This window comes from Mercenaria mercenaria, chromosome 4 (assembly GCF_021730395.1).
Source record: "Mercenaria mercenaria strain notata chromosome 4, MADL_Memer_1, whole genome shotgun sequence".
Lineage (NCBI taxonomy): Eukaryota > Metazoa > Mollusca > Bivalvia > Venerida > Veneridae > Mercenaria > Mercenaria mercenaria.
In genome coordinates, this window is record NC_069364.1 from 81,256,376 (window position 1) to 81,269,904 (window position 13,529).

The 13,529-nt window shown below is 36.2% G+C and overlaps 2 protein-coding genes across 2 annotated transcripts; both read left to right on the forward strand.

The window, feature by feature from the left end:
- Positions 1-229: 229 nt before the first annotated feature.
- On the forward strand, positions 230-4,993 carry LOC128556482 (uncharacterized). Its single transcript, XM_053541789.1, has 4 exons — positions 230-387; positions 1,114-1,195; positions 2,808-2,956; positions 3,826-4,993. Exons 1-4 carry the CDS (start codon positions 327-329, stop codon positions 4,008-4,010), a joined length of 477 nt encoding a protein of 158 aa, XP_053397764.1. The 5' UTR covers positions 230-326; the 3' UTR covers positions 4,011-4,993.
- A 7,087-nt stretch (positions 4,994-12,080) lies between these two features.
- Positions 12,081-13,321, forward strand: LOC123547833 (uncharacterized). Its single transcript, XM_045335079.2, has 2 exons — positions 12,081-12,752; positions 12,896-13,321. Exons 1-2 carry the CDS (start codon positions 12,081-12,083, stop codon positions 13,319-13,321), a joined length of 1,098 nt encoding a protein of 365 aa, XP_045191014.2.
- Positions 13,322-13,529: the final 208 nt, after the last annotated feature.

Genomic DNA, 13,529 nt, shown 5'->3' on the forward strand with positions numbered 1-13,529 from the left:
TTATAGTTTATAATTGCATAAACGTAAGTAAAAATGATGCATTGCTGTGCTTCTCGTGGAAATTGAGATTTATTCCTTTGTTTTGAGATTTTCTTTTCTTTTACAATTTAGAATTATTTATGAAAACGGAAACATCTCGAATAATTAATACTGACGGGTATAGACAGTACACCAAATACACTTGGTCTGGCCTTAAGACCATTTTGAATATTTTCAGAAAATCGCTATTTGGATCAATAAATCGTTGCCAAACGACCAACGTCCTCAGGCTTAAACTGAATTTTCTTTAAAAGCGTAATAGAATTAAGGGCGGATATTACTGCAACATGGATGCAATAATTCAAACAATATGCCTTTGCATATTCGTAATTTCATTAATCATTTCGGGTGAGTAATTTTATTTTATTTTACACCTGGCTTACATCTATACACATTTAATATTATATCTAAATTATTATTGTTTGTACTGCCGACAACTGCATTTTGCTGTTAATGTAACATTACTTCGTAAGTGAGGCTAGCCTATTACGCCAAACAAAAAAATATTATAGAATGGAAAAAACAGAATTACGTTAAAGCACCTTTTTATATGCCATATTAATATTTTGCATGACGAAAACATAACACGTTTCTCTTTGCGCTTCCCTCTGTTGAAAGAGGTACACCTTCGAATCAGCGTCAGGATCTCAAAAATAAATAAATAAATAAGTTTTGAAAAGGGTACACCTTCGAATTATCGCCAGAATCTCAAAAATAAATAAATAAATAAATAAATAACTAGACGTGTAAAACAACACACACGTTTTTTCATAGCTTTGGGTATTGTCTAATCACCCCTTAGATATAGTGCCTGTATTCTAATTTTGTCTTTTGGCAGTTTCTGTGATATACATGCTCTATAACCTCAGATCCGCTCTATAAATTCTAGTTTGTCTAGTTCTGCCCATTGTTTTCTTGTTTAGCACAAGCCCATTATTTTAACTGGGGACCACACGCCGCTTCTCATGGCATTGCATAAATTATGTCGGTATGACTTAAACCAAACAAATCAAACAAACACATTATGTTTGATTTGATAATGCATTTTATATGTTAACTATATCTCTTTTGCAGATGTACATGCAGTGGACTATTGCAATGCCTTTTACTACTGTGAAGACGGATACTATTGTTGTGACAATGATACCCGATGTTGGTAAATAGTTTAGATTTGAAAAACCTTTAGATTTTAAACTTGATTCCTAATATCGATAGACAGGAAAGAGCCGCTATTAGCAAATTTTATAATGTTATATTGATCGGTCAGTACCAAAGCATAATTTGTATATACTATTTGGATTTTTATGCTCCCGCCATTAGAAATGGGGTTTGAGAATACAGTGTTACCTTTATCCGTGTGCGTGCGTGTGTTCGTGTGTGTGTGTGTGTGTGTGTGTGTGTGTGTGTGTGTGTGCGTGCGTGCGTGTGCGTGCGTGTGTATATGTGTGCGTGTGCGTGCGTTTGCATGTGTGTATATGTTCGCGCGCCTGTGAGTCCGTGCGTGCCGGCCCCATAACTCTGTAAATATTTTGAGATAACTTGGCACAAAATGTCGCGACGACGTGTCACGTGCAACATCAAGACTCCTTGTTCAAAGTTCAAGGTCACACTTAAAGGTCAAATATTACGGTTTTTCCTCTATTACATGTTATGCATGTTGGGGTATTCAAATACCTTGGCACAAATATTCATCATATTCAACGTTTAAGACCAATAACCTACCTTAAAGGTGAAGGTCAAACTAAGAAGTCAAAGCTTTTAGATCATTTTTTCTTGTCAACACTGTAACTTTTTCATGCAGGCATTGGCATTCAAACATTCGCCATAACAAGAGGATGTTCCAAACTTAAAGGTCGAGGTCACATTCAGATCTATGGTCAAAGATTTTAGATATCTTTTCTTGTCCGCTATATAATGCATGCATGAATATTCAAATAGCTTGGAACAAAAATACACCATAACAATACAACATGTCCCGTTTAAAAAACATACTCCAACCTGAAAGGTTAAAGCAAAACTTAAAAGTGCATTGAAAAAACCAACATTATTTTCGTGTTTGGTCTGTAATTTCTGCATGAATGGATGGATAGTCAAGTAACTAGTCACAAACGCTCAACATAACTAGACACTGTGTAGTGCACAGGACCTATCCGTGTACCCCAAACTAAACAATAAGTGTCACCCTTATTAGAGGTCAAACATTTGACGTCTTTAACTTTGGTCTGCATAGATTATTATTCATAGAATTTGGCACAAACATTCACCATTATAAGATGAGAAGTTGAGTGTTCAAGATTTAGACCCCAAAGGTAAACTAAAGATACAAGTGGCCAATATGTACGGTCATATTTCTACTCCATCTTCAGTATATACATCTCATACCGAAAACATAAATGCCCTATAGACATGTTTCTCATCTTCAACTAAATCAGTTTTTAGAAGTATCAAAATATTTTTGTACACTGTAAAATTTCATGATACCTTAACCACGTTGATACAAAATCTCTTTCACATGAGGACAGCGATAGAAATACATGTATTTGTTTTTTGCAAAATCTGCTTTTTGGCAAATTTTCTTCCGTACCTCGCATTGATTTGCTCTCAATCAAAAGCTTAATTGGTATCAATTATTTCATAGCTAAATCAGATTCTTGAGATCTTATAAGCAAACGCTGTTACTTGTTCAGTTCGGTTCGTAAGACCTTAACGTAGATCATAATGACCAACAACCCACAATGGTCTCTATATTTCTTTCTTTTATATTTTAGCTCTAACTCACTTTTGACGATTGGCGCAATCGTTGGTATAGTGATAGGATGTCTCGTTTTCATCATCGGCTGCTGTGTTGCTGTAATATGTTGTGTTAAAAAGCAAGGCCACAGACCTGGTCAGATCGTCCAGCCAGCACAACAACCTGGTATTTGAACATTTTTCACTCTTATTTGCCCAGTAGAACAATAGATTGCAAACACTCTGTGCATATATAACAGGTTCAGACTTCAAAGGTAAAAGTCTGATTTGCTGCGTTATGTTACAAAGCATAGTCACTGACCTTGACAAACATCACAACAACTTTGTGTTTCAACTAGTCTTAGGCTATTCATCTGTCAAGGGGAGACTTTCTATGGTAAAATATTAGATAAAAATATTTATTTGTAAAGAGAATTGTTACTGTTGGTATTATATGTGTAGAGTAATAGAAGTCATATAATATGTAATAAGTCATTCTTAATTAGGATGACGAAGACACTTTTTTTTTGTTTTTTTTTTCCGCAAAGGTTTGGTAAACACACTTAAATGGAAAAGGTCAGATTGTGTAGAAAAACACCATTTGCATTTGATTTTTCTTGATTTACAAGATTTATCAGATTTATGCGTTTTATCATAGTTTTAGTCATTCTAGTATATTTAAATAAGTAGATCATGTGTAATGAAGCGCATAGGAAAAATCAGAGTTTATGTTCTAATTTCGTTAAGAATTTGTCTAATTATATTTTTCTATCTCGTTCGCCTGACAAATCGAAAAACCTTATCTTAGGATTTTGTTGGAAAACGTTACGTAAAGATAAGAACGAGATTAAAATATAAACTTAACGTATGTCATAGAAAATAATTGCGGGTATTATATATGTCGTGCAATGAGAAAAAAGAGACATCATCTTTAATATCACACGAGTACATGTATTAGTCTTACTATTTTGAGTGAACAGACGTTATTTAAATTGCTTCTAAAATTACCACACCCGAAGGAGTCAAACTGTTTGTAATGTTATTTTATAAAATTAGGTGTCGCGATAATCTCAACTGGACAGCCACAAGGTCAACCGGGATACGGTCAACCGATGTACGGACAACCTATATATGGACATCAACCATACGGTCAACAACAACATGGTGTGCAGCAGCCACCAAGCAGTAACAAAGCAGAAACAAGCGACCCAGCATATCCACTTCCGCCGCCGAATTCGTAGTGCAAAAAGAAGTGTTTGAGTGCGAATTGTGATACGTTATGTTATGTACTTTTTACCATTATTTTTAAGCATTTGCATATAATCTTTTTCTTATTTAATATACAGATACAGTTCAATATCAACATCATATAAACTGTTAATGAAATGATACGAAAAGTCTCGGTATCGTGTTTTTCCCTCACTTTGTCAGACAGAAGTGACTCTCTAGTGTGTCCTTTATCTGTAACACATCCTGATTAAACTGATAGTAAAATTTTGTTCTTCATAAAAGCCCAGTTATTTACTATTTGAAATCATTAAATACTCGTGTTTCCGCCAGTATTGCACACATGACTCTTATTACATACACTTGTAGTTTATAGGGTATTTTTAAATTTCTTCATCTTATCTGTACATTTTAATCTTGTTTAATCTAATTCTATTTTGTTTGACATAACTACAGTAATGATTTCATTTACCATAAAACTAATGCAAAATTATAAGCATAATTAAAAACAACGCTTGAGAGTTTAAACCGGTTAACTGGTTAATTGCGCGTAAACCCTCAGTCCTTACCCTGCTAAATTTCTATAATAAACTTGTCCATCTTTCAATATAGACATTACCATTAACTGTTAAAAGGGATGCTTACCAAATATATTCTGATTGAATGGCGAACAGTGCAGATCATGATCAGACTGCACGGATCTAAACTAGTCGCAAAGGTAAAACCAATCGTGTCCAGCATGGTAACGGTTAATACCACCGTATTCTAAACCCGTAGACGATTTTGGACTCGTGTTAATTAATCAATCTGAATATGAATAGACAGCAGTCTTTCATTGTTTGTTTTTCTTTCTTTTTTATTTATATTTTTTCATTTAATGCTACTTTGTATTTTCATTGATATATGTACATTAAGTTGTATGCAATGTATATATTTTCTCTGTTTGTGCTTATGTTCAAATTTTCAATATTGGAGGAAAAATAAAGATCTATCTATTTATCTACCTGTCCCATCATGTCCCAAATTTTCAATATTGGAGGAAAAATAAAGATCTATCTATTTATCTACCTGTCCCATCATGCAGAACCAAATACCGGGAAAACGTAGCAATGCTGAACAACAAATATGCGGTGTGTCTAAAATCAGTAAGGCCATAACCTATTTTTATAAAATATTTATGACCAAGAATCTACAACTAAAGCCACACAAAGATTGCGAATAACAATGATATGTTTCATATTGCACTATACACTATATGCGGCTTTTGACAGCAGAAGTCTACGTTATTTTTAAGAGACCTCGTATATTGGTTACATTCATTGAAATCTTCAACATGACTACCTGCCGAACCAAATAATCCTTAAATCCCTATGTACAAAATATTAACACCCACGGTTTTATACCGTGTCAATGTACTATATATTATTCATACTACCGTTTCTGAGAAGCACTGCTTTCAAATTCTATTTTTACGAAAATCAAAAGAATGCCTGGTCATTTTCAGAAATTTAAATGCTTCCAATTTGATATACGGTATTTTAATTATATCTTCACTTAAACCATTATTGACACAATCTGTTCAATCACCTATGACAACAAGCATTGTGTAAATGACCGGGTCAGCCTTTATAAAGTCAGTCCATTAAGTGTAACACTGCAAGGTATACCCAAATAGTTTGAAACCAGTGGCACGTTAATGTGTCGTATGTCAACAGGAAGACGTTTTTAACGCAATTTCAGCCGCGCCATGAGAAAACCTACAAAGTGCGTTTCCGACCAGTATGGATCTAGACCAGCCTGCACATTTGCGCAGTCTTGTCAGGGTCCATGCTGTTCGTTAACGATTTCTTTAATCACAGTAAGCTTTGAAAGCGAATAGCATGGATCCTGACCAGAATATGTGGATGCGCAGGCTGGTCTGGATCAATGCTGGTCGCAAACGCGCTATGTTTGTTTTCTCATGGTGCGGCTCATACATTTTTTTTGGTGAAATAATAATCTGCTAAAAGCTTTCTAAATTTGGCCTTCAGTTATTTAAAAAAAAAAAAAAAAAAAAAAAAAAAAGAAAAAAACGTTTGCTGCTACCGTCGGATCAAAGTGTTTGTAACTTTGCAATTATTTTGGCTGATAAACAAATTCCGTTATAAAGCAATACCATTTTATGAGGATTTTGCAATCGTAAGACATCTTTATTAAATGTGTAGTAGTGTGTGGAGAATTGACGAAAATATATTTTCTTATATCAATACATGCGTGGCATACTATGATACGATGTGCATATCGTACAGGTCATACAGTACCAAATAAACCACAGAAATTGTTCACAATTAATTTATACACGCATTAAGAACACTGATATAGTCGATTGCACTACGAATGTATAAAATGACGCCATAAGGTTGATGATTTACAGTGTCTTGTGTACATGGTTTCAGAATGAAATCTGTTAATATTATACAAACTGGCACTAAGGCCGATTAGATACTATTGTTCATTCACTTTAACTTCAATACATATTACCCTTTTGATCAAAATACATGTCTAATAATGAAAATAATTGAAAACGACCAATGTACCCACCATAAGCAGAGGAGCCAAGCCACCAGGATAGGGTCGCTTTTAGATAGTCTTCATGGCAGCACACCCTGTGTAGCACAGTGAGCAACACATGAGTGTCCCCTATCACACGGCGGTATCCACCGCAGGTATAGGTTCCTCAAGGTTGAAACTTTACATTTGCAACTACAATATCAACTGCAGCGACTCCTCTCTCTGATTGCCAGCTAGACTAATGTATTTACCTAAATTTACAAGAAAAGATTTATTATTTGACTGCAATAATTCAATTTATTTGTACATACTTGGTCTGATATAATAATGACGTTTAATAAATCTAAGGCGAAGTTCTTGATAACTAGAAGATACTTAAATAAAATGAAACTCATCTTCGATCTCACCTAAGTTACATAATTGGCATAGTCTTTCATTGCGCTGTATCCTATTACATCCATATCTACCAGTTTCTGTGCGTAGACTTTGTGCTGATATTCTAACGCTACTGATAATCTTACGGAGAGATTTAAAAACAATAGTTCTAAGATAGTGTTCCATGCAAAATGGTGACTTGATATATTTATGCAAAGTGTTCAACACTTGATTAGATTCTAAATATGAAAACCATTTTTGTTTAAAACAATCAATAACTCTTTGTTTGAAAGCGTGTATAAATGTATTGCTACTGACATCAAACGGGTTCTCCCAAATATCAGAAAAACCAAAATCATTCAGGAGATGTTTTACATCAAGTGCCCGATTTTCTACACCAATTCAACTATTATCTAATGTAGGGATAATACACGTTTTTTTGTGTATTAACGTCTGTAGAAGCCCGCGGGATTGTTTGTGACCGAGACCGAAGGTCGAGGTCACAAACATATCCCAAGGACTTATGCAGACGTTATTACATAAAACAAACGTGTATTGTCGCTATTCTTGCATAAAAATATATTTCACGACGATTTATGTATTGTTTTCATATGTGATGACTTGACGATTCCGGTACATTTTTTATTTACCATTCCAGGTGTTCTTGGAAACGGTAAACATGTTTTAAATATCCGTATCCAGGGCCCGGAAATAAACAACACTATCAAAAGCATATCCTGAAGGTTTTTAAGCGATTTTTTTTATCTCTCATTATTACAAACATAAAATTACCAATAATTGTTCATATCATTTCACAATTTGGTGGACTCGATCACAATTTCAAGAATAATAACTTTACATTTGAGTTACATTGAGTACGGACACGCAGTTGGAGTACGGATGAGTACGAGCGTAGTGTCAAGTTTCCAAGCTGTTTCATAAATAAATTCTTCGAGAAATTAGATAAAAACATACTGACTGATACTTACCAAAGTCATAAATATGATACCTAAAAACAAAGAATCGCACAGGTAAACATGCGATTCTTTAACATTCACGGTTGTCTACAAAATCTGAATTGACGCAGAGTTCTAAAAGGAGAGTAAACAAGGGAAGAAAGGAGTACGAACAATATTGGTGGCAGCGCATTTGGCGTTAGTTACTGATACAGTAAAACATTCTATGGTTTAGATTGCATCTTTAATGCTTCAAGAAGAGGTTTTTATGAAAGAAAAATGACGCAGATACCAGATGTCAATCTGCGCAGAATTACATATATACGTCCCTGGGAAAGCATTTCAAAAATAAAAATCGGGTATTAACAGCACGTGACTTGCCTTGTTTGCACACGATTTCTCTCCCGTTAATACATGGGCGGATCCAGTGAAAAAAGTAGTTTTTATGCAAGAATGCATTTTGATATATTTCCCTTAGTTTAACATTGTCAGTTTGCAATATCTTAAACTAGTACTCGACAATTTAACATAGAGTGTGTATCTTCCTAATTCACCATAAACAGCAGCATTGCTTGCACTTTGTTTCGCTCCAAACAGTATTGTACAAAACTTTAGGCGAACCCTTTCCAGATCCTTTGACTTTATATATATATATATATATATATATATATATATATATATATATATATATATATATATATATATAGGTGCCCTACTGTTTTCTTATGTGTTGCTTGTTCGTTTTTCTGTTATTCAGTTGATCGTAGTTGTGTGTTTATCTTTGTTTGGTATATGAACGTCTGCGCTATTGTGGTTTACGTTGTAGTGCGACTGTTTTTAAAGAACATGGAATTCCCTTGTATATTCATTATTGTTCAACTTTCCCCTTAGGATTCTTCCACCCTTCCCCGAACCCCATTTCGCCCCTTAGCATTTCCTTCCCCTCCATCAATATTTAATATTTAATATGTACTTGTTGGATGTTTGAAGCAACCCGTCTAAAGTATTTTTCCATTACAGCTTCTTTTTGTTGTGAGCCTATTGTGTAAATGCGTGGCTCTGAGGCTGTGTTTTTAGTGCTCTATGCTTCCGAGAAATCTTACCTTATAATACCTATATCTTTTGAAAAAGCCCAATCTGGACAAGCATAGTTCAATGTTGAACCAACAAATGAGTCAAACAACTGAAGTGCTACATACGGATCAAAATGAAATTTATTCATATTACTCAATAAAACGTTCATAGCTTTTAAACCTTTTCTTGCACACCAGACTGGCGTATCCGGTGATTTTACTCATGCCGGCAAAACCCATCTGGCACCCCCCCGCCCCCCCATACCAGATGACTCTCGTGCTGTTAATGACAACTACAGTAGTAGTTCATGTACTGATACCATATTGTTTATGTAAAATACAAAAAAACAGGTACCTGGATAGTTTCTCTTCGTTCCTTATAGTATATTTCTCGATTCACAATACATTAGTTTACCGTAAGAACATAACGTTACGCTACAAATAATAAAACTAAAGCGGGACTTTGTTATTGTGCGTAACACAAAACATCATGACGTCACTCCTGCTTACGAACGTTAATTTCCCGCGCTTTGTGTTCATTCTCTACTATAAGAAAGAGTGCTACAGAAGTATTTCTACCTGTAATTTGTAGAATATGGTATACAAGACAAATAATCTGCCAGAATAAAATGCTAACATGTATACGATATGCAAGAAAAAATATCAATCAAGGCAAGCCCCATTCCCGCTTAATGCGCAAGTGCCCTCGGGATGGATATTTCTATCCGATTCCTAAACACATAACAAATATTATTATTCCAACCAAGCACTGGATATTAAGGACGAAAGATCATGTGTAATTAAAAGCTACTCCTAAGTAATTAAAGTCATTTACAACTTCAATATGTTCACAATTATAACACCATTTTTTTCATTCGGTTTGACGGGCCTCGTTTTACAAAATACAACTATTTGTTTTTGCTGTATGAACTTCAAGATCCCACCTATTACAATACTCATATAATGTATTTTAAGGGGATTTGCCAACAATTACCATATCATCTGCAAACAGTAAATTGATAATACACAATTCATAAATATAAAGCATATATATAGAAAGTTTACCCGCACTAAAGTAAGCAATTATTTTCTTTATGATTTGATTTAGTTGCCTACCTTTTGACCAGAGATGATCACACATTCAAACTAAACCAAGACAATATTTCTGGAAACATTTTATGTAGATCAGGAAGAAAGCATGGCTTAAATGGTGTTCACGAAGATTTTCTATAATTTGACCTAGTGCCCTTGTGCATGTATCTATTTGCACACATTTTGAAGAAGTTTCATTAACATTGACAAAATTGTGACCTCTAGAGTGTTAAAAGTAAAGTGTAAAATGACGGACGGCAGGTGACAGCCACAAGGGTAACACAATAGCTTTGATTCGGGTGGGCTAAATCCAACATGTATATTGCCAGATCAGCTGTATATAATAAAGTACAAAACATGGTGCATGTCCTCTGTAAACGCATACTTCAAAGCAGATTCAACTTAAGTAGCACAAATATCTCAAATCTTCACAAGTGTTTGGTTTATTTGGAGTTATTTGTCTTTTTTCAATGTTGTCTGGAAGTGTTAACATTACATTGATACTGGATCGATAATGGCCGTAAAATATATTTGGAAAATGATAACATCTGTTTTAGCTATTCATATTTATTGCACGATTTAACTATGTCCACCCCTCGTTAATTACAGACATATCTCCGTCTCTAGTTAAATACTGTTTTTATTCGCTCCCTTTTTAAACGTTGTATTTATTCTTTCCCTTCTGCAATATTTTTTTTTCTTATTATATACCTATATAAATTTTGTTGAACATACTGTTTGTATATCACAAGCAAATATGAACAGGCAAGACAAATTCCGTATTATACCTTTTGTTTTGTAATTGTAAGGTATATTTGAAGCCATATAAGGAAGCCATCCAGCTGACTTACAGCAGGTCAGTGGTTCTATTCAGTTATCAGCCCATGCCTTAAACAATGCTCGGAGGGTCACTCGGGATCTTCCTGCTCCATCAAAGGCTAGAAAAGTCACTATATGTCCTATACTGTGCCAGTGTGACTCTGAATGTTCGTGTTCATTTGGAAGCATCTTTTCCATTGTTGGTGCGAGACAATAACTTTGGAGTTTTAACTTTCTTACAGAAGCTGAGGGGGAAATGAGAGGTCTCATCATTACTAGAAGAAGTACTTAAAGGGATTTCCTTTAGTTTTTTTTATACGAATCTTTCTGCACAGCCGACACTTTCTATGGAAAACTTAACTGAAGTCAACATTTGTTGAAACATGTTACAGACAACCTTAAATATGATGAATCTTGAATGAAATAACATTGTTTGATAAGTTTTATCAGTAATCAAATGTTGATACTGGTTTATGTTGTATTGATAAGTATCATGCCTGACAGGTATCTTGCTATTTTTGTGGTTGTGTTTTCACATCGCATTTTAGTACAAAGACAGTGTTGTTCATATAATAAAATATCGTAAAACATTAACTGACCTGTCAAAGACTCGGGTTAGAGCAGAATAAAATAGAAAATATCTTACATTTTGAAGAGACAGACTTAACCAGCATGATACCCGCGAGATGCATAACAGCATCCAAACTTCCGCGAATGATTGGGTCAGTCCCCACCTAAACGGCCTGGGTACCGTTTTACTAACAATCCTACGTTTTGCGTAAATATTTCCGTAACTTTTTCTCTTATGGGGCCGTCACACCATGACGTTCTGGTCAACGTTCTCTGAACATTTCAATCGTTCAATTTTTGAGCGTTCTAGAATGAGGATGACACATCTGGCGTGTGATTAACGTGTGCCTAACGCATGACTAGCCTGTGTCTAACGCACGAGAAGCGTGTAACAGCGACCAAGTAAGATACCCCTGAAAACCATTAGCGTGTGCTAACGTGCCACTGGCGCGCGACGAACGATTTGTCAACGTTAGATGAGCGTGTTGAGCGTGTGACTAACGTGTGAATAACGATAGAATAGCGTTTTACTGGCGTGTGAATTAAACGGTCGAACGGGTACAAAACGCTGGAAATTTCATAGTGAATTCAGTTGTTCTTGTGAGTTTGAACAGTCAGCATCATGCCGCCAAGACGAAAAAAGGGTAGGATGGGGGCTTCTGCTACTAGCGCTGCAAGTAAGAAGAATGCAAAGCCTCTTTCACTAGCAATGTCTTCGGACGAAGAAGAACACCAGGAAGAGCACATCCGAGGAGTAACGCACCATGTAATACCCCCGGAAGACCCTAAACACGCTGAAAATCCCAATGAGGACGGTCCGACCATAGCAAAGAGAGGGAAGAAGCAGAGAAAGGATTGCAGGATCCTGGACCGGGCGGTTGAGGATAGTCTGGTGGAGTTTTTCCGCGAAAACGAACTGCTGTGGAACTCACAGAAGACAGATTACAGGAACAAGGCGAAGAGGCAACGGATACTCGAGGCCAAGGCCACAGAACTGCAGATCAGCGTGGACCACTTGTGGACCTGGTTCAAGTCCCTCAGGGTCATGTTCACAAGGCAAGTATTTACGTTTAAATTTTGGAAAATGCTTCAAGTAATTGCCCTGACTTCAATAATAATGGAATTTATATACTTACCACATAACTACCATATACTTATATACTTACCATATTCTTACCGTATGCTTATAATATCTACCAGGTTGGACAAGAAGAAGAGTGGGGATGGCCAGCAACAACTGACGGAGAGGGAGACATGGATAAAAAACAAATTTGGATTTTTCCACCGTGCTGTCAACCACCGCTCGAAGCCCGTCAAGAGTGTAAGTACTGATACAGATATTGAACTAATCATATAATTATACTTCAATATTGAATAATAAGTAAAAGATAAATGTCTGTACAATTGTTTATTGTCAATTTCCAAACACGCTGTGCTTACCTGTGTCATTTCGTGTCTTTCTAGTTGAAGGCGATCATAGCCGAAAGTCAGGGCGACCTGGATAAGGCTGAGCGGGCAGCGGCGGAGGAGAGGGTTGAAGTTGACGAGTTTGATGAGAACGTCACAGAACGTCAACCCACCCCAGCCCTGTCGGTGTCCTCCGACATGGCGACCCTCCAGAGGAAGGCCAAGGAGAGTGGCGACATGCTGACGATGCTGCGTGATCAACTCCCGCCTCCCGAGCCAGTCACCGAAAGGACCACGTACGCCGCCTACGTCAAAAGTGTGCTGCTGGGGCTGAGTTTAAAGGACTTTCGCCGGGCCCGGAAAGGCATCAACAACGTCCTGAAGCCTTTCTGCGAGTCGGATTCAACTGACGACGACAGTGAGGACCGGTCCAATAGACCCCCCTCCAGACAGCCTAATTATTACTATTGCTTTGAATTATAACTAGAATTGGTGCGTAATTAGGCAACCCCTCGTTTATCCAGACTTGCCTCATTACTAAAATTGACCAATAGCTGGCACGAAAGTTAGTCAAAAGTACAATTAGATCTAGTTAGATCGGTAAAAACTTTGATCAAAATCATTCGTCTCCACTCTAGGAAGCCATCTGACCATTTTCATTTTTTAATGTATTTTCAGTGTCACTGGTGAC